This window comes from Nelumbo nucifera, chromosome 4 (assembly GCF_055504915.1).
Source record: "Nelumbo nucifera cultivar China Antique chromosome 4, China Antique-T2T, whole genome shotgun sequence".
In the NCBI taxonomy this organism is placed as follows: domain Eukaryota; kingdom Viridiplantae; phylum Streptophyta; class Magnoliopsida; order Proteales; family Nelumbonaceae; genus Nelumbo; species Nelumbo nucifera.
Genome location: NC_142652.1, coordinates 23,721,940 through 23,743,636, shown reverse-complemented (window position 1 = coordinate 23,743,636; position 21,697 = coordinate 23,721,940). Strand labels below are relative to the sequence as shown.

Here is a 21,697-nt window from a genome sequence, read left to right as displayed (position 1 = left end):
GGTTAAAGACATTTGGAGCAAACCCATTCCTCCTCGGGTTGGTAGTATTTGTTGGGAAATTTTCCTGGAAAGAGTTAATACAAATGACTTGCTTCAAAGAAAGAGGCCCAACTGCTGTTTGCTTCCCAATAGGTGTATTCTTTGCAAAGCTGATGGGGAAACGGGTTATCATATTATGGTTACTTGTCCAGTTACTAAGATTGTTTGGGAGTGGGTGTTTTCCCTTTTTGGGTGTACTTGGAATCCCCCCGGAAGTGTGCAATGCTTGTTCTCTCCTTCTTTCTTTAGTTGGCCTAAGAGAAGGGGGAAGATTATGTGGAGAAGCATTAGGGCTGCAGTGTGCTGGTCAATATGGGAAGAAAGAAATTCACGAATTTTTTCAGATAAGGGAAGAACCACAGAAAACCTAACAGATTTGATACTTTCAAGGGTTGCTCATTGGCTGAAATCAATGGAGATATTCTCTGAATTCTCTATGGCAGACATGCTGAGAAAGTGGAAAGAGGTTGTTACTGCCGTTATGTATAAAAGGAACTGTATTCCCATTTGGACCCCCCCTCCCACCGGATTCATAAAACTGAATTTTGATGGATGTAGTTTAAGGAATCCAGGGCCCTCTGGGATAGGGGGTGCTTTCAGGAATGAGGAGGGGTATATTACTGCCATGTTCTCTGGGCCAATTGCAGAGGGTGACTCTCTTAGAGCCGAAATTCTAGCAGTTCTTGAAGGAATCCAAAGAGCAGAGAATTAAGCATTAGATGCTTAGTGATTGAGGGCGACTCGAAGGTGGTGATTAGGTGGCTGAAAGGAGATATCAGTGGCTTGTGGAGCTACAGCAATGAGAAGAAAAAATTTAATTGGCTGTGTAAGGACTTAGAGGTGCAATACAGCTAGGTGAAGAGAAGTGCTAACTCAATAGCTGATGGGTTAGCTAAGCAAGGGGTGGCTAAGGATTCTTTATTTTGGGCACATTTTTAGCATTTTGTTGCCATTTTGATGTTGGGGAGTTAAGATAGTTTACCTCCCCATTTTCTGTAATTAATTTTCACAAGTATTATTCATTAATAAAGATTTCTGTTATCGATCAAAAAAAAAAAAAAACAACAATAAGATCTAGCATTTTACTCCAAACCCAGCAGACAAATTTGATCTATAATTTCTTATGATCCATTTTGGGTTTGGAGACTAGTATTGCATTTCAACATTGCTATATGGTTCAGTGTTTTAAAAGGCATGGAAGCTGTATGCTTGGAGGCACATCTCCAGGTGAGGCGCCCCCAAAATGCCCTAAGGTGTATGCAAGAAGCATTGATGCCTCTGAGGCGTATGCCTCATACGCCTTTTGCATGAGGCATGCTAGAGGCATACGCCTCATGCACACCTCATAAAATGGAACAAAAGGAAAGGGAAGGAAAGGGATGGGAAAGAAAAAGAAAGAAAGAAAGAAAGAGAAGAAAAAAGGAGAAAAGAAAGAAAAGAAAAGGAAGGGAAGGGAAGGAAAGAGAAGGGAAGGAAAGAGAAGGGGGAAGAAAGTTTCGGCTGAGGGCTTTCCCCCCGGACCCCCTTGTTACACCTTTTTAATGCCAGCCCAATTTGGTTTTCAGCTAGTGTTGTGCATCTTCATTTTTCTTAATATAGGACATCTTTCATAAAATAACTTGTGAACATGTTTAATAGTGATGCATTCAATTATTGCTTCTAATGTTCTTTGATTCTTTCCTTCTCTTTGAAGATTTGAGCATTTCTTTCCTCCCATACTGTCCAAATAATTGTATCCCTTGTGCATTTCCACATAACCCTTCCCCTTTTCTTTGGCCAACTGAAAATTGTAGATGCAAAAAGGTTTGACAAGCTAGAAGGAAATCATTCACCCACATCCATATAGAGAGAAAAATCAATCCCAAATACAAGTAACAAATGGACGAGATTAGCAAGTGATAGCATGTCTCACCATTTGCTTTGCAAAATATACACTAAAAGGGGGATAAGCAACACTAAGGTCTCCTTTTTTGTAGTAGGTTACAAGTGTTAATTCTCTCATAAAAGACCTTCCAACAAAAGACACAAACTCTAGGCGGAATTGGTATATACCAAACCTCTTCTATAGGAAAAAGCTGTAGGGATAAAGAAGGATGGGACAAGACTTCAAAAAAATAGGCACAAAAAGAACCTAAAGAGGAAGAAGATCAAATCCAATAATCAAAAAGATTTGAAGGAGTCTTTACACATTTGGAAATTCAGAATCCCTAGTACCCCTTCTAAAACCCACATCCCAGCCAAAGCCTATGTAATGCGAGGGTGCAACAATTTTTGAGACAAATTACCCTTTAAAATAAGACAATGCATAAAAGGATGGAAATTGGTCTTTTATTAAATTTACAGCAAAATCTATGATGCATTCTATGGAAATTGTTGCAATGTAACTCAAATGTGAATAGATCAATGATAAAGCAACACGTCACAGTTATGTCTTTAATGTTGTTAAAAGCCTTTAATGATAAGTACACCTTGTGAAATGTGAACCAATGAAAGTAAGTTGATCATGTGACATCTTTAATGTGATTGATTGAAATTTTGATGTAACGTGCTGAAAAAATTTTGAAATGCACTGTAGTTGGATTAAACTTGCATATCATATATTCTATTTTAGTCTGACTTTTTTTAAAACCTCTTGCTTCTAAGGTATTTGTCCATAAATTTAATTTTGCATTTAATCCTTCATTAGTTTTATCAATTAAAATAATGTCATCAACAAAAAACGTGCACCATGATCCTTCTGTGCAAATATATAAGGGCAAGTGTTGAACCTTGGTGAAGACCCATCATAACTGTAAAATTTGATGTCTCTCCAAGAAGTGTTCTTACATGGGTTGTTGCACCATATTATTTTCCAAGATCCACCATATTATTTTTCTAGAGACTCTATCATATGCTATCTTTAGATCAATGGACACCATATGAAGATCTCTTCTCTTCTCTCTGAACTTTGGTATTAATCGTCTCAAAAGAAAGATAGCTTGAAAGATTGATCTCCTTGGCATAAACCCAAATTGGTTCTTTGATATACTTGTTTTATGTCATAACCTTTGGTCAATTATTCTCTCCCAAAGTTTCATATGTGGCTCATGAGTTTAATCCTCCGATAATTAATACAACTTTGTATATTATATACCTTTGTTGTTAAATACAGGCATCATACTGCTCTTTCTCCACTTAGAAAAACAAATAATAAATAAATAGGAAAACATCATCATTCAAAACTTTCTTGTAAGCTATTTTAAGCATGCATGAGTGCATACTTACATATAGCATGCACAAACTTCCAGTTTCAATGCATTTACTGTTCAGCCTACCAGTTCTTCACCAAGCCAATGGTATTGAACTAGGGCTGTCAATTAGCTCAGCCACGCACAGCTAGACTTAGGCTTGTCACTCTAGGGTGAGGCTTAGGTCCTTGACAAGTCTGAAGTGCCAACCTTTGTCTCAGCTTGTCAAGATTTTTTATCAGATCAGGCTCAGGCTTGACTTGCTTAAAATACTTCAGCACCTCAATTCCAAGATCCAAATATGGATATGGACATTAGCATTGGTAAATGGGGAAAATGCTATTTGCTTTTCAAAATCTAGTGGAAAGTAGTTGTGGAGTATCCCATCTAATATATATGTATATATTAATTTTATGTGTTTCTTCCCTTAGTGTTCACATTCTACCCAGCAAACAAGATAAAAAATGCCATCAATATTTTGTTGACAAAGAAATAAGTAAAACTGTTTTAGAGTTAAGATGGTAATGCATGGAATGATTGGAAATGAAAAACTTGTTATCTTGTGGTGATCATGCTGTGAGCCTATCATCAGAAATGAGAAAAGTTGTTTTTATTGTAGCAATACTGCTGTATCTAGTGTCATTATCATATTTTATCAAGTTGACAATGGGTATTCTGATCATGTTGAAGATGAGTGTGGTAATTTACAATACGGTTGATGGCTGAACCTCACTGTTTAATGACATTTTGTAATTTTACATTCAGTTTTAGATGCATGTTGGTACATGGTTCGATATTGATACATGCAAATTAACTTGCATATGCGTCCATATACAGTTATATGGTTGATGTGAATATACATATGTCTATGTATGCATGACAGTAACAATTAGAGACATATTTGTTTGCATGGTGGGTTGGGTAGATGGTTTGTGTGCATATGGGGGTCACTACATTGCTCATGTAGGGTGTATGCTAGGATTTGTTTAATCATCTTCATTCATAAATATGAAATATCACATCTATGCAGGCTATTTTCTCCGATGATTCAGATGATGAAGGGGAGAGCTCTAGTGCTAATCAAGTGGAGAATCCAGAAAAGAAGACCGAAGTAGCTAATACAACTCTGAACCGTTTGATAGCAGGTGATTTTCTGGAATCTTTGGGTAAAGAGCTAGGCTTAGAGGTTCCTCCTGATCCAGTTGACTCAATAAACAAGGCCAGCACCACAGCTTCTCAAAAGGAAAGCTTAAGGGCAAGCACAGGATGTGTTAAACATCAACCTGCTGATGTCAAATCTTCTTCCATACTTGATGATGTGAATAAACCTGTGAGAACGCAGGAGGCTGCATATGGAAATATTAGCCTTCTGCAAATCAAAACAGGAAGCTCATCCAATGGAAACAACCTTGACTATGCTAACCCACAGAATGATGGGACTCAAGTAAATTCCACCATCCAATCTGGCGGCAACTCCAGTAAAGTTGATCTAGGAAAGATGGACCCAGATGATAAGAGGGTTAAAACATGCTTCAGACAGGATCAAGGTTGGAAGAGCAGTGAATCATCGGATGATGAAAGGAGTAGAAGACACTCAAGCCGGCACAGGAGTCAGAATAGCAGTTCATCATCAGAAGATGAACAGGTTCAGAAACACTCTAGGCGACATTGGAGTAGGAGCAGTACTTCAGGCAGTGACTCTTCTGATGGCCCTAGATATCGAGATCATTCAAGATCAAAAGTGGAAAAGAAAGGTTCATCTCGAGGGAAGAGTTCTAGTACCAACAGAAATAAAAAACACTCAAGGCACCGAACCCACAGAAATGGGGATTCTCCTAGTAGTTCTTCTCGTCATGGTACTGAGAGAAGAAGACATGGAGAGGCTAAGAAAGAGAAAAGAAAATCAAAAGACCATGGAAGTTCAGTTTCTTCAAAATATGGTTCTCACAGAAAGCACCGCCGAGATGAAAGGTAGTTCTTAGCTATATTCCTTCGGAAGACAGGATGTGCAAGTTAGGTTGAATGGAGATGTGTCAGTTCTTCAAGGACTGGTTTGCTTTATTTTTGTTGAAGCAAAATTTCTATTTCTTTCGCCCTCTCTTGGTTGGCACCTCTTCAGATGGGGCTTTCCCATGGAAAAATGAGATGCATCGGGTTTCAGTTATGAGTTGGGCGGCCAACAACAGGAATGAATTTCATTTTAGATTTATCCCTTAAATACCTGTCTACTTCAGTATGTTGTGGTGAGGTTAAATATCTTCCCCAAATTCTAAGTGTTCACTCCAGTCAGATGTGATTCATGTACAAGTGTGGTTGCGAACATTAAGATTTGTATATAGATAGCTTGTGCAATTTTTACCTCGTGTAGCTTTATTGTAAGCAAATGATTCATGCATAATAAGACTGCCATATATAGAAATACACCGAGGATCCTTTACATCAAAGAAAGGAATACCAAAATTTGTTTTCTTTCATCCGAGAAAAGAAGAAAAATGCAGGATCCATGGCTTGCAGAGAATATTAGAAGGAATATGGTATGAGAATAAAAACTCTTGTTTGTATCCAAGACAGTAAGGCTGCATTTGGCATTCCTTATTTTAAGGATTTATCTCCTTTTTGCAGTTAAAATGCCCCTATAAACATTGAGTTTTTAATTGCAAAAAGGAGACAAATCATTAAAATAAGGAATGCCAAATGCAGCCTAAGTTTGATTAGAATCATTAGCCTGTTGATACATCAAGTAATGACCCGTTCCACAATTAGTCAACTGGATTTAAAAATCATAGTCTAAATTTTCCCCGAGTTATTTAAATCATGAAGGTTTTCAATAGCCTTGGCTACTCTTTAGTTTTAACGCTCCGTGATAATGGAAGAGTATACTATACCACTAAAACCTTTGAGGGTATCACATTTTTTCCGGTGTCCCAATTTGAAGGATTGACTCTATAGCTTTCCCCAACTTGTATAGAATCTCTCATCAGGCATCACACACTTGCTAATTGGATTTATTAAGACTGCTGATTCCAATTAGACTATGAAACCAAGTATGCTTATTGTGGGTAACCATAATAACGATGACGTTTGATGGATTATCATAAACAGTATCAACCAATTACCATATGTGAGACCAAAATAACCTGAATTTCAATTCATTCATTTCTTAAAACCGTTGAACCTGAAGGTCATGTAGGATATGGTAAGACATGCTAGTTGGGACTTGGGAGGACCAAAAATTGATTAATGCTAACCAGTTGTTTCTCCTTTAGATAAGAAGCAGAATATTCTGGAACTCTGGGTTTTAGACTTTTAGCTCTCTACTTATATTTACATAGTTGACTTAAATTTGTTTTGTTATATTCCGTAGGACTGGAGTCTGGAAACACATGGGGGAGATGAGATTATTCGATTTCAGGCAATACCGAGCCTATCTCTTTTCTGTCCTTCGACCATAGACTAATTAAATTGTGACTCCTTCAAAATTTTATTAGTTATTTTGGTAAACAGGGAGAGAAGTGTTCTATTAATTAAGATGCTCTGTGCGTCTTGATACAAATAATGACATCTGATCCATGTCATATTTACGTTTTCTTTTTATTGAATTAAATACTAATCTGTTCATCTCTCCATGCTCCGGACCCTGGACAGCTAATCTTTCCATCCATGTGGTGAGGGATCGTCCACATGTACTGTCCTACCCAGTACTCAATGGTCTTTCAAACTTTTCACCCAATAACAGTAGCCTTAGTTCTCACAATTTTCTTTATACATGGACAAGGGTTACAGTAGGGTCTTGCAACATTGGAAGAATTAACATGTAGAAACATACTGGGCTCCTACATCATCTTCCACCATTACCAAGCAAGAAAAGAACTCATCTTCCAAGCATTCACTAAACATCACAAAGGGACAGGATTGCAGACCTGCTTTACCAAACTGCAACCCAACTCTACCAAAACAAGTTCATAGTCTTCTCAACTGAGTAGCTTTTATATGTCGATCTTATAAATGGAAATGACGTGGACCAGATGCTACCACACCGATTTGTTTATTTAGCTTTCCTTTAATGTAAATATCAAGTCTTAGCTCTTAGGTGCGAGTCTACCTCAAACTACACGTATTTATCTCTTAGGACTCGTCACATCCACACTCAGTCAACACACTATAGGCCTTTGCCCACGTCTTAGGTATTATTTTTCTCTTTTTACTTCTTAAATTATTGATTTTTTTTTTACTCCAAGATTGTTACAACTTGATATTAATGTGGGTAGTTGGCACTGAAATCCTTGTCGACAAATATAAATGGGCATGATACAAATGGGCTAGGAATGTTATATGGGTAGAGTTTTAATTAAGAAAATGTCATAATCTCAAGCTCCAATTTCAGGTAATGATCTGATCAAATCGATCACCTCTATCTATGTATCAGGTGTAGGATCCACAGATTTGGTTTTTAGGGTTACTGCATTAAATATCTTATATTCATGTCAGTCTTGGTTTGAAACCCATGACCCACTTCTAATAATGGAAGGAATCTTTCTTTCGATTTTCACTTGTAGCAGCTGAGCTGATGTGTTTCTTCATGTTAATTTGAAGGGTGAACCCCAGAGTTTCACTGGCCTTCACATTTTGGTGTTAGTGTCACTTCACTTCCATCTAAATTCTCAGACTTTCAGGTGATCACTTGTAGTTTTATTAACTTCAACCACTTTTAGGTTTTAGGTGAAGGGGAGTAGGAGACCAACAACTTCATTCAATAAGTACATAACAAAGACCATTAACCCTTTACGATAATTAGTTTAATGGGTTTAAGGACGAGCTTCCTTGACCTCATAATTTGCCAATTAATCTATATATACCTAATCATGATTTGACCCGTTTAATAATGATGGAAGATAAGTTAATTCTGTCTGTCTTTATACAATTATACCGCCTTCCTAGAAATAACACGACAATTTCTTAAAAGGAAGGAGCTCTATTCGGGCACAGCTGAGGTGGATTCATGGATATGATGAAATATTGACTGGTCTTAAATCCAAATGCAATTTTCAATCCAACACGCTTAGGCAGTTAGTTAGTCTTAGCTTCTTTTTTTCAAGTTTCGACCACGGTAGAGGCATGGGCCGGGCCCATGAAAAGTGGTGTTGCTCATAAGTCTTCCTTTGGGCCCCATCCAAGTTTTAAACCATGTCTTCACCCAAGCTCAAGGGTTAATGATCATAAATGATGGATGGCAGCCCATGGGGCTGATGGCGACAAAAGAAAACTTGTTTATTTGCCACTTCAATGGAATCACTTCGAAATGGACTCTTATCGGGTCGAGAAGAAAACCGAACATAGAACCATTTTACGACCATCAAGATTTTTTTTGGAAGGCCATTTACGACCATCAAGATAATGCTAAAATAATTGTTTTTGTCGTAAAGATGATAGATCTATCTACCACATGGCCAATGATCTTCATCCCTCGACAGTCGACATGACATGTCAAGAATATGGCCCCTTATTACACCGTAAAAATGCTATTTTACCATCCGCCAAAGGCCTCTTACGTGATTGTGATTGTAATTGATAGTCCAAATGGGAAACGGGTTCGAATTCTTCATACATGGGTCCATAATTGGTTTGCTTTTCTATTGTTGGGTTAGTGGGAGTTTACTTTAATATGTAACAAACCATGTAAACACGGGTATAAAAGTAAAATTAAAAAAAAAAAAAGTAGAAGCAGTATTGGATCTTAGTGTATGTGTTTGACTCCGTTTATATTTATCGAGTAAATGATACTACATAGGCATCCCATAAGTAAAGGCCTCAATACTATATAGGCATCTTCATTGATTATTTTTTTCGATTTTACAATCATACAATTACAAAAAGTTTATTCAATAAACATAAACAGAATCAAACACCCTCCAAAAACTAATAAATGAAGAAAGAAGAATGAAAGTATTGTACGTATGCTGCAAGTATGTGTTCCACGTGGGGTTTTCACGTTCTCACGGTTGTTGTAAATTACTTGTAATTAAAAAACAACAATAAATTCTCACCTAACGAAGAGCAGTGACCCGGCAGGAAACAACACACCCATGTGAGCACAGCAAAAGGCAGGGCAGCGTTTATTTGGGAGAAGAAACCCTTTCAGCCTTAAGACACCTTTTCTCTATTCTATTCTACATTTATATATTTCTAACTTTTGACAACTTTCTCATTATTATAATCAATGAAGTAAAGCAATTTTTTGGACTCAAAAGGTTCAGTTTCAAATATCAATTGCTGGCTGGAAGCCTGGAACTGAATCCACCTTTACTTTTTGTTTTGGTTTTGCTTTAATTTGAGGGAGTGGAGGAAGCAAACTGAATCCACCCAGCTTTTAAAAAAAGTATCCCAATCCCTCCTACCCCAAACCCAATCAAAGGGTTGCATTTTATCAGGGATCAGGTAGGGTTTTTGGTTGAGAAATGGTACACTATTTATAATTGGTTTAGGTACCTGAACCAGGAGAAACAAAACCAGACAAGTTATACTACTAGTACCCACAATGCACTAGAGCTAAAGCTTTCCTCTTCATGGATGAGCTAGTGTTATTCTCAACCTTGTAGCCATTGTCCCTTGGTTTTTGTTCAATACAAAATGGTTGTGATTCATGAATTGTTATAATGGATGGGCCTAGGGTTGGGCTAAACTGGCCCCTAGGCTTGGAAACTGGGCAGTGCTTTTGGCAAAGAGAGATGAAAAGGGGGATTGGTTGGGCCAGCTTCATTGGTGGGTCCAACTGCGTGAGTCTTGAGAATAATATCAAACCAAAGCACAACCCAACCATGAAGAAAGCATAAATGGATTCAGAAGTTGACACCACCCGGCACCCTCATCCATCCATGACCCATTCACAGACAACATGAACGTATGAAAAGAACAAGAAGAGAGATGGGGAAGTCAAGTTTATACAATTTCTTCTTGACCTATTATTGTCAAGTCAAGTGGTGGACTGGTGGGGTTGGGATGAATCCATAGCCTCCCAAGTGGGGTGGATCTTAGGAGAAGGAGAGTGAAAAGCAGTAAAAAAAAAAAAAGCAAAATCCCAAAAAAAAAAAAAGAGATCATGTGTATTCATATGGAACCTTCTAGATCTTGTATCTCTCTGTAATCCCTTTATTTTGTTATCATTTCTAAATACAATCACCAAAGCAGACGAGACTACTAGATCCCATGGGCCTCTCTTCACCCCGTAAAAGCCTAAAAGGTTTTAGCTCTACTTTGTCCGCCACCTTGCCCAGAATTCCCAAACCATGATCCAATCTATTGTCTCACTTTCCATGCGTCCAAATTGGGGTTTTTTTTGTTTGTTTAAAAAGCAAGAAATATTCCTTTGGATTTTTTCCTTTCCCATTTGTCCTTGTATGGTTTGGCTGTTGTTTTCTTGTTTCTTTTCTCCATTTTTCCTACAACCTGCCAATCTCTCTCTCTCTCTCGTATTGTTATTCTGCATCGTGTGTTTTTATACTTCTCCGTTGTTTCTATCCTCTGCTTAGTTTGATATGGTGGGGGTCCCCAAATAACACATCCAATCAAGAAGAAGCAGTAGTTAGGCCAGATTACATCAAAAGAATAAAAGAATGCCACTTGGGGTTGAGGAGGTCATGGTGAAAACCTAAGTTTGAAACTGAATAAATGTTTATTTTAATTAAAGACCACTAGAGTGTATCCTCCTCTAGATAACGCATTATTTTGGGATATTCAGTCATTCATTACTTGATGTAAACATTAACTAACCACAATACATTTCTTGGGTGGTAAATCTTGACGCCCCCCTAGAAGTTTCTGAATTCATTTAAGAGTTCTGAATGCCTAGATCAGCACATACGTATTACCTAATACCTATACCATCATCATTTTCTGAAGACAACAAGTTAGACGAGAAAAAAAGAAAGAAAAGAAATAGACGAATTGAGCCATCCAGATTGACGAGTCTATGCCTCTATTGGTGAACGAAGCTCTGTAGAAATAGAACTCATGAACCCAGTTTGTCAAACGTTCATTGCTGTCAAATGGTTATATTCGTCAATTTTCTTCTCAAGTAATAAACTTGGAATTTAAGGGGCTTATAGACTTGTAGATGATAAGATGAACCCATATCCATTTGATCTTTGCCATGTGGGTTAAGGCATGAGAATTCCGCAATCAGTGCTGATACAAAGAAAAATTAAAATATTGATGCCTTACACATTAGTTCATCCTTTGAATGTATCTATACTCTGGATTTATGCGTAGACTCTCTCTTTCTCTCTCTCTAAGACCGACCAGGCGACTTATAATGTAATAAGCTGGAGAGAGGTTGTTTTAATGTTTTTTAATGACGAAGTTTCTGGGTTCCCAGCATCTATCTCCAGTTGCCGCTAACATAATCACATTCCTGGTGGTGGGAGATTCGTAAGTCTTCCCTTAAACTGCAGCACCCAATGAGGTCAAGCCACGTTGCCGCGTTTCGGACTTTTAAACCAATCGAACACGTACGCCCTCAAGATTAAAAAAGAAACAAAGGAACATTCCTGATATTTTTCCTCTCACTGAACCAGATGATAGCCTAGAATATAATACCTTCTCAGGCAGATAAAAAGTCTTTTGCATCAGAACGAGAAGTCCTAAGCCTCAACTCTTGTATTCCTCTGCAGGAGCAGAAAATTGCTTGTCCCTACTGTTTTTTATTTTTACTTTTTGTTTTTTTGGGTTGATCTCCTTGTACCAGACTACCAGTACATGTACATGACATCTGATTCAATCCCACTAGTCGTCCTATCACCTATGGCTATGGGAAGGCTAGATATTGGGCTCATTGACATTGTTGACTCACTGGAAAACCCATATGACAAATATGGATTTTGTGTAACTAATTATTTTTGGAGGAAAATTTTATAATTATTGAAAAAAAAGAGTAGATAGAATTTAGCAACATTGTAGGTCAAGAATGAGAGAAGATAATTTTATAATTAATGGCTGCTGTATTTTTCTTTCTTTTTTTTTTTTTTTGCTAATAATACTCTGACCCATCTTATTTTCTCTATGCTTATTCCAATTTCTTCCCACTGAGAAGATGAAGAAGAAAAGAAAAGTAGTGCTTGATAAAATATTATCAAGTAGTGCTTTTAATCATTTACGTTAGGGAATTTAAATATATCAAAAATTAATTTTTTAAGTTGTTAGATATTAAAAGTAATAAAATATGGTTCCCTACGGGAGTGAGTAGAGAATCATTTGTTAGTTTGGAATGAAATATAAAAGATAAAAGAAGAAAAAAACGAAATTAGAAAAAAAAAAAAGGTGGGAAGGGAGAACATCAACTCATTACTCATGTGAGTGCATCCTGTTTGACTCTGTCTACACGTTGCGACTTCCCCGCCATGAGGAGGTATCTTTTGATCATTCAAAAACACAAATTTTCTTTATATTAATGTGATATGATGATCACCCACGGAACCTGAGTTTAAAGCGTGGTTGTTGAATAGAATTTAGACAATTATAGCGACTACTTCTTAGTAATTCTCGCTTAAAAGATATCTTTTTTTTTCTATTTTTCTAACATCGTTTAAGCATTGAATTTAATTATATATACATATGTGTATGCATGTAAAATAAATTTAATACAACAAATTCGTCTGTTTTTCTCTGCAGACTGCAGCTTCGTAGACAGAACACCAAAAATCCGCCCGGAATGAAAGCCCATTATTAGCTTCTGAGTTTAACCCTCGAAGCCCCCATAGGCGTGAAGTCGTGAACGATTATTGCAGCAGACATTTCATTGACCTTCTAGAACAGGGATTCTTTATTTGTTTTATATATTTATGGTTTTGGGGGGTGGTTTTTCGAGAGACGAAAGTTGAAATTAAAAGCTTGCACGTTGAGATCGGTTTCCATATGCGCGTTGCTTTCCGTCGCTATTGTCTGTTAGTCAATGGAGAGATACAAGTCTACGTTCAAAACTTTCACGCCATGAGGGAGAAGAAACAACAATGGGATTGGCCCTGTTTATAGCTATTTTACAGGCTTGTGGGAATGAGATGCTTAACATTCTGATTTTTGACAAGCGCATTTGAAGGTTAGAGGGGTGTATGATTCTGGGTTCCTTTTTTCTGAGGCGGAGATTTCAATTGAGCTACCAATTAGCAGATTAATAAGTGGTGTTGCAGGTCGGAAATATTGCCTTTGTTTTGTGACTTTTGTCTATATCAGTAACATTTTATTTCAATTTCTATTTTTTAGTTTGTAAATTTGCGGAATTGGTTGGACCTTTCTGCATCCGTGAAGAATTGGTTTTATTTCTTCCTGCATCCGTGAAGAAGTGCTGCTTTTTTATTTAAATTTTATCTTCTGGGGTCCTGGGCTTTAGGGTAGAAACCTGTTCTGGGGTTCTGGACTCAGTAGTTGGTTGGTGTTCTGTTAAAAAAAAAGTTGGAATTTTTTGGGTTTTGGTTCTGTGAATTGGTGGGAGGTGGTCCTTCTTGAAGAAGGTGCAATTCGTTGGGAGTTTTTTTGCTCTTGAAGGTTGCAAAGTTCTGTTCTTTCTGGTGAATTAAACTGTGCTGTGGGAATTGAGGGTAGAGCTGGTGGTGGAATAGGATGCCTAATGGTAGAAGAAGGAAGCTACATATCAGCAAGATCTATGCTTTCACCTGTGGGAAAGCATCTTTCAAGGACGACCACTCTCAGATTGGTGGCCCGGGCTTCTCGAGGGTGGTCTTCTGCAATGAACCAGATAGCCCTGACTCTGCTATCCGAAATTATGGAGGCAATTATGTTAGAACAACAAAGTATACGCTCGCCACCTTCTTCCCCAAGTCCTTGTTTGAACAGTTCAGGAGAGTCGCTAACATGTATTTCCTATTCACCGGCTGCTTGTCCTTCACTCCGCTTGCTCCTTACTCTGCAGTCAGTGCTATCCTCCCTCTTCTCGTTGTGATTGGGGCTAGCATGGTCAAAGAGGCGATCGAGGATTGGAGGAGAAAAAAGCAGGTATTTGTTTTTATGTGCTTTCTATGCCTATTGTTGGATAATCCTTCTCTGAACGCACTTGAGTTGTTACGGAGAAACTTGTTTCCTTTTTCAAACTCATAAACCTGCCTGATGTAAATTAGACGCTTCTCAGTAAGGCTTTCAAGTCATTTGAAGTTCGAAACTCAAAATTGGATTTCAATCACCTTTGTTTTTTTCTTGATAATACCTGGGAAGTTATGAATTGAAAATCTGGCACAATTAATCATGAGAAAATGTCCTCCAGTATTTTTGCTTCTGAAAGACTATGCCAGAAGGATACTGCTCCAGTTAATTTTATGTTTGAAACATGATACCCGGAGAAATTTTCTTGTCCTGTATATAAGAAGGTGCTTTTATTAGAACATTAACTATTTATTTAATAAAGTTTCCTGTTGGAAAGTTTTTCTCCTATTTTTGCATTTTTTTGTTGGATCTAAAACAAAGTTAATCTGTCTATCCAGCTGTGAGAGAGGAACTTAATTGTTAGAAGAAGCGGTGGCTTATTATTTAGACCTAATGTCATGTTCTGCAATATGAAATTAAATTGTAAAGTACTGTTGCTGTCATTGATATTGTCATCGTTGCATTCTTGGTTTTATTCTTGTTATTGTTGTATTATTATTTTTTCTTCTTTTTACCACTTTCGCATTTGTTTTGAAAAAAAATATATATATACTAAGAATAAATTTCATTTTTTATAAATGATTGATTGTCAAACCTTCTAAAAAATTTTTTAATCCATGTTAAGATTATTAGCTCAAAAATCAACTCACAGTAATAACTAGATTAGAAAGGTAAAGCAGAAACTACAGACTAACAGATATACTTTTCCTCTATCTCATCTACTTATTAATTTAGTTTTTAGTTTTATTATTTTAGGGTCTAGACAACAACTGTTGGTCATTCCTCACATACCTTTTTGAAGAGTTGGTTATGGCAGATTTATACATTATTAGTATCTAAACAACTTTCCGATTCTCCTTCTCATGTGTATATGTATATGTATATAATTAATTTAAGTAGATAATTGTCCAATTTCATTTTCTGATCTAGGCTTCTACAATTTGTACTCATTCTGTGATTCTAGCAGGGTGTTGTTCCTGTGTCTTAAAGGCATAATCTAATATCCAAATTCTTTCTCAGGATATTGAGGTGAACAATAGGAAGGTTAAGGTGCATCTTGGTGATGGCAATTTTGACTATACTGAATGGAGGCATCTGAGAGTTGGAGACATAGTGAAGGTAGAGAAGGATTCCTTTTTTCCAGCTGACCTACTCTTGCTTTCATCCAGTTATGAGGATGCTGTTTGCTATGTTGAGACCATGAACCTTGATGGGGAGACAAATTTGAAACTAAAACAAGCACTGGAGGTGACTTCAGGCTTAAATGAGGACTCCAGTTTCAGGGAATTCAAGGCTATTGTTAAATGTGAAGATCCAAATGCAAGCCTGTACACTTTTGTTGGAAGTATGGATTTTAATGAGCAACAGTATCCCCTTAATCCTCAGCAACTTCTACTCAGGGACTCAAAGCTTCGGAATACAGATTACATCTATGGGGCTGTCATTTTTGCAGGTCAGGACACTAAAGTTATTCAAAATTCCACTGATCCCCCATCAAAGAGAAGCAAAATCGAGAGGAAGATGGATAAGATAGTCTACTTCTTGTTTTGCATTTTGTTTTTATTGGCTTTCATTGGATCAATTGTATTCGGGATTTCAACTAGAGAGGACCTAGAGAATGGATGGATGAAAAGGTGGTATCTTAGACCAGATGATACAACCATCTACTTTGATCCTAAAAGTGCACCTATTGCAGCAATTCTGCATTTTTTGACTGCACTGATGTTATATAGCTACTTGATCCCAATTTCTTTGTATGTATCAATAGAAATTGTAAAAGTACTACAGAGCATCTTCATCAACCAAGATCTGCACATGTACTATGAGGAAGCTGACAAGCCTGCACGAGCTCGCACCTCTAATTTGAATGAGGAACTTGGCCAAGTTGACACTATACTTTCTGATAAAACTGGAACTCTAACCTGCAACTCCATGGAATTCATTAAGTGTTCAGTGGCTGGCACAGCTTATGGCCGTGGGGTCACGGAGGTTGAGAGGGCAATGGCTCGAAGGAAGGGGTCACCATTGGTTCATGATGTGGAAAACGGTGAAGATGACATTGAGGATCCTGCTCCAAAAAAGCCATCTATTAAAGGTTTCAATTTTAAGGATGAAAGAATGATGGATGGGAAATGGGTTAATGAGCCTCGACCGGATGTCATTCAGAAGTTCCTTTGTTTATTGGCAATCTGCCACACAGCCATACCTGAAGTGGATGATGTGACCAGGAAGATTTCCTATGAAGCTGAATCACCAGATGAGGCAGCATTTGTCATTGCAGCAAGAGAACTTGGATTTGAATTTTACAAGAGAACACAAACAAGCATATCTCTGCATGAGTTGGACCCTGTGTCTGGCAAACAGGTTGAAAGGTTAGTTTCTCCACTAGATGTGTTGTAGAGAAATCTTATAGTGCTCTACATGCATAGCATTGTCATTTTCTTTTAATAACCCTTTTCTATTCTGTATTATATATCAGTGTTTCAAAAGGTGTGGGAGGCGTACGCCTGTATGCCTCACACACCTCATGCACACCTCATATAAAAAGACAAAAAGGAAAAAAGGAAAAGAAAGAGAACGGAAAGAAAAAGAAAGAGAAAAGAAAGAAAAGGGAAGGGAAGGAAAGAGAATGGGAAAGAATGTGGGCTGGGGACTCCGACCCTGGACCCCCTTTCGCCCTCCCACCCCCTTTTCAATGAAGCCCTTTTTTTTGTGCTAGTGGGGTCTTACTCTGCTCTGGCTCACTCGCCTCCACTTTGACAAACCCCTTTTTCATCTAGTGTTATGTATCTTCATTCTTCTTAATATAAAAGATTTTTGTTAAAAATAAAGAAAAATGAGATCTTCCTTCCTCTTCTTCCTCCTCCTCATCCTCTTCTTCTTAAGGAGGTTTACGCCTGTTATGTTTTGAACTATGCCTCACGCCTCTAGGTAGTGGAACAACTTGCATCATGCCTCTGTGTTTTAAAACATTGGTATACATGTGGGACTCTCCACATAATCCAATCTATAAGCTGTACTTGTGATCAATATTTCTGAAATTCACATGAACCGGTAGAGTACTAGAGTGACTATCTATAGATTTGTTTTAATTTATGCGGTTCCTGACATGTTGGTCATACCAGTGGGTCTGACAATGAAATGAACCTTCAAGTGTATTACACAATGACCATGGAGGTTAGAAATGGCTAGTATACAGGAAGAGAGGGGTGTCCTTTCTTTCAGTTTAACGTATTTTCTGCTTGAGATGACCAGACAACTTGCTAGCGATTGTATATTTAGTTGGTTCTCCTTTCTTTTTGCAGATCATATAAACTCTTGAATATATTAGAGTTTAATAGCTCAAGAAAGCGGATGTCTGTGATAGTACAAAATGAAGAGGGAAAAATACTACTACTTTGTAAAGGCGCTGACAGGTTTGTAAAAAGAAAAGACTTTAGTCTAGCATGAATTGAAAAAGTAACAAAGGCTCTTCGATTTCAATTTCCCCTTTCTCTAAAGAATCTAACCCTCCCCCCCCCCCCCCCCCCCTTGTGTATTTTTTTTTCCACAAGCAGTGTTATGTTTGAAAGGCTTGCAAAGAATGGGATGGAATTTGAAGAGCGGACTAGGGATCACATGAATGACTATGCTGATGCAGGCTTGAGGACCTTGGTACTTGCTTATCGTGAACTAAGTGAGGATGAATACAAGGAATTCAATGAGGAATTCACTGAAGCCAAGAACTCAGTCAATGCATATCGGGATGAAAGGGTCGATGAAGTGGCAGATAAGATTGAGAGAGATTTAATTCTTCTCGGTGCTACAGCTGTAGAGGACAAACTCCAAAATGGGGTGGGTAGAAGATCTTTTAACTATTATTATTACTTATTTTTGTGGGGTGGGGGGGTGGTAAGTCTTTAGGTGATTGAATTTTTTTTTTTTTTTTTTGGGGGGGGGGGAGATAATTGTGAGATTTCGGAGTGATTATTGTTTTTCATCTTTCAGGTTCCTGAGTGCATTGACAAACTTGCACAAGCTGGAATAAAGATATGGGTTTTAACTGGAGATAAGATGGAGACAGCCATCAATATTGGGTACAAGTTCTGGATATGGTTCTTTTTTTAATATTTATATTGTAAAGTATACTCTTCTGATGTACCTGACTATTAGTTAAATCTTGCAGTTTTGCCTGTAGTTTGCTTAGACAAGGAATGAAGCAAATAATTATCAACTTGGAGACACCAGTAATTAAAGCATTGGAGAAAGAGGGGGACAAGATCGCCATTGCCAAGGTAGAAATTAGTTTTACTTCTTGTTCTTATATCAGTAGTGGAAATAAAAGTTCGAATAGCAGCTGTACATATTTTTAAATATGAAAGGGTTATTGGATAATATATATTAGGTAATAATGGACCGCAAAGTTAGTATACACATTTGCTAGCTAAAGGTTGTCCACTAGGGTCATCTACCTATTGTTTTGATATGTGGTGAGGGGACATCATCAGCGGGATCTCCACATTATTTTTATTTCAAAGTTTCCTGTTTTAGTGGCTGGAAAAGATCTTTGCCAACTTTCTCTTCAAATTTAAGGGGTGTCTGACAATAATTTTACTGGTGTTGCCAGTATTGGTTTCTTTCATGAGTAGAATATGGACAAATGGGAAATACCAACGAGAGTTTTGATTCATTAATCATTATTTTATTGGCAAATCTATTAAGCTCAGTAAATGGAATTGTAAAACCTCTTAAGTGATTTTTTTGTCATTTTGGGGATCCTTTTTTAGGAATCAAAAGCAAGTGTTATCCATCAGATAAGTGAAGGGCAGGCACAGCTCACTGCATCAAATGGTAATGATGCATATGCTTTGATCATTGATGGAAAGTCACTTGCATATGCTCTGGAGGATGATGTCAAGAGCAAATTTCTACATTTGGCAATTGGCTGTGCATCTGTTATCTGCTGTCGTTCATCACCAAAACAGAAAGCACTTGTAAGTTTGCAAAGTTGTTTATTTCATCAAAAGATGTTTCTTAAGGAATTATTTTGACTAATGAGATATCTATTTCTTCAATAATTTCAGGTTACACGGTTGGTTAAAAATGGAACAGGTAAGACAACATTAGCAATTGGTGATGGGGCCAATGATGTGGGCATGCTTCAAGAAGCAGATATTGGAGTTGGTATTAGTGGTGTTGAAGGGATGCAGGTAAAATGTCCAATAAATACAAAACTTGTGGTTCTTGGAGAAAATTGAGTTTTTTTTCCGTTTCACCTCATTTCTTCTTCTTTGATTATTTCAGGCAGTCATGTCAAGTGACATTGCAATTGCTCAGTTCCAATTCCTGGAACGTTTGCTACTTGTACATGGGCATTGGTGTTATAGAAGGATTTCATCAATGGTTAGTCTTTCATATCTTTATACTTCGGTTAGAAGCTATCGTCAATATGCATTTAGCTTGTCATTTCTAGATCTTAGGAGGGGGTTGTCGCTTGGTGCAATGGCTAAACCTGAGGCTGTCAAGTATAAGACAAACTTGTCTGAGAGCAGACATTTTGTGCAAGAAAATGCTGGGGGTCAATATCCAGTCTACCCCTCCCAAGATCCTGGATAGCCAGGACCAACATTGGGGTAATGGCCCTTCTGTTCCTAATCAACCCATTAGCTTTTAAGCTATGCTTTGTTTAACAACCTTGATGATTTCCATCACAATTTACTAATGCATGCTAATCAACGTCACCCTCAGCTCCAAAATAAATAATAAAAAAAAGCAAAAGTTTGATGGTTTTCTTCTGCTTCTCTACAGATATGCTACTTCTTCTACAAGAATATCGCATTTGGTTTCACTCTTTTCTTTTTTGAGGCTTATGCATCATTCTCTGGGCAACCTGCATATAATGATTGGTATTTATCATTATATAATGTCTTTTTCACATCACTTCCCGTGATTGCTCTTGGCGTATTTGACCAGGATGTCTCAGCAAGGTTTTGTCTCAAGGTATTCCATCATATAAGATGGTCATTTTTTTTTCCTTTTTTAATTCTACACCTGTATGTGTATAATAACTTTAGCTTACTGCTTTCCATGTGACAGTTCCCTCTGCTATACCAAGAAGGTGTGCAAAATGTCCTATTCAGCTGGTTCCGAATATTGAGCTGGATGTTTAATGGGGTTTGCACTTCCATTATCGTTTTCTTCTTCTGCACAAGGGCTTTGGAGCATCAGGCATTCCGTAAGGGAGGTGAGGTTGTTGGATTGGAGATCCTGGGTACCACCATGTACACTTGTGTTGTCTGGGTTGTTAACTGCCAGATGGCACTCTCTGTCAGTTACTTCACCCTGATACAACATATCTTCATCTGGGGTGGAATCATGCTATGGTATCTCTTCCTCTTGGCCTATGGAGCCATGTCCCCAATTATATCTACCACTGCTTACAAGGTCTTCATTGAAGCTTGTGCACCAGCACCGTCTTACTGGCTCGTCACACTTTTTGTGCTAATCTCCAGCCTCATCCCTTACTTCACATACTCAGCCATCCAGATGCGATTCTTTCCAATGTATCATGAGATGATACAATGGATAAGACTGGAGGGTCAATCTGAAGATCCTGAGTTTTGCCATATGGTGCGGCAAAGATCCTTGCGGCCCACAACAGTAGGTTATACAGCAAGGGCAGAAGCAAAAAGAAACCGCTTAAAACAGAAGCATCATCATCAGACTCCATAAAAAATTTGTGATATTATTTGTGGGTTTTTGCTATTGGATGCTTGCTCAGGTGATTTGTAAGCCAAAATGCTGCCCATCAAGTACAACTTGTAAGCAAACGGCTGCTTACATTCTTCTTGACTAGAAAGCATGCCTCGGTAATCATGATTAACTGCTCATACTATCTTCTCCAAGTTTTACAGTCAAAAGCAGAACCTGTTGTACTATTAGTTGAGTGGGTAGAACCCCAAAAGCTGTAAATTTTGATTCTTGTCCATTTAAGGCATCATTTTTTTTTCATTTTTTTTTCAATTTTTACTCATCAATATTGTATAATTGTCAAGATGTAAGTAATACTCACTCCAATTTTGAATAGTTTTCTTTTACAACTGTTTGTATTCCTATAGGAGGGGGGTACACTTCTCTGTTTCTGTATTCTCTTCATCAATGTAAGTTCAATTTTTATCTGTTTAACTTCCTTGTATATCATCTATCATGGTATTTCTTGATGCGATCTATGGAGACATTCAACTCCATCAGTTCGCTTCATCAGAAGAAAGGATCGAGAAATTGCTTTTTCACAGCCTTAAAGGAAT

General features: G+C 37.6%; 2 protein-coding genes across 4 annotated transcripts in view; both read left to right on the top strand.

The window, feature by feature from the left end:
* TGH (SWAP (Suppressor-of-White-APricot)/surp domain-containing protein) overlaps positions 1 to 5,685 on the top strand; it is a 64,868-nt gene extending 59,183 nt beyond the window's left edge. For all 3 annotated transcript variants that reach the window (XM_010267038.3, XM_010267039.3, XM_088903351.1), the window contains one exon: positions 4,297 to 5,685. In XM_010267038.3, the coding sequence (XP_010265340.1) occupies positions 4,297 to 5,241 (945 nt within the window). In that variant the 3' untranslated portion in view covers positions 5,242 to 5,685. The remainder of the gene's footprint in view (positions 1 to 4,296) is intronic.
* A 7,213-nt stretch (positions 5,686 to 12,898) lies between these two features.
* Positions 12,899 to 21,585, top strand: LOC104603129 (putative phospholipid-transporting ATPase 9). Its single transcript, XM_088886567.1, has 11 exons — positions 12,899 to 14,267; positions 15,432 to 16,783; positions 17,717 to 17,827; positions 17,969 to 18,245; positions 18,399 to 18,487; positions 18,577 to 18,685; positions 19,178 to 19,384; positions 19,475 to 19,600; positions 19,695 to 19,793; positions 20,199 to 20,390; positions 20,487 to 21,585. The coding sequence occupies exons 1-11, from the start codon at positions 13,875 to 13,877 to the stop codon at positions 21,120 to 21,122; spliced, it is 3,591 nt and encodes a 1,196-aa protein (XP_088742693.1). The 5' UTR covers positions 12,899 to 13,874; the 3' UTR covers positions 21,123 to 21,585.
* The last annotated feature ends 112 nt before the right edge of the window (positions 21,586 to 21,697 follow it).

Coding starts and splice junctions, on each gene's coding strand:
- LOC104603129 (XM_088886567.1), top strand. CDS start 13,875: ATGCCTAATGGTAGAAGAAGGAAGCTACATATCAGCAAGATCTATGCT. Junction 19,385..19,474: donor CACCAAAACAGAAAGCACTT/GTAAGTTTGCAA, acceptor CAATAATTTCAG/GTTACACGGTTGGTTAAAAA. Junction 19,794..20,198: donor ATAGAAGGATTTCATCAATG/GTTAGTCTTTCA, acceptor GCTTCTCTACAG/ATATGCTACTTCTTCTACAA.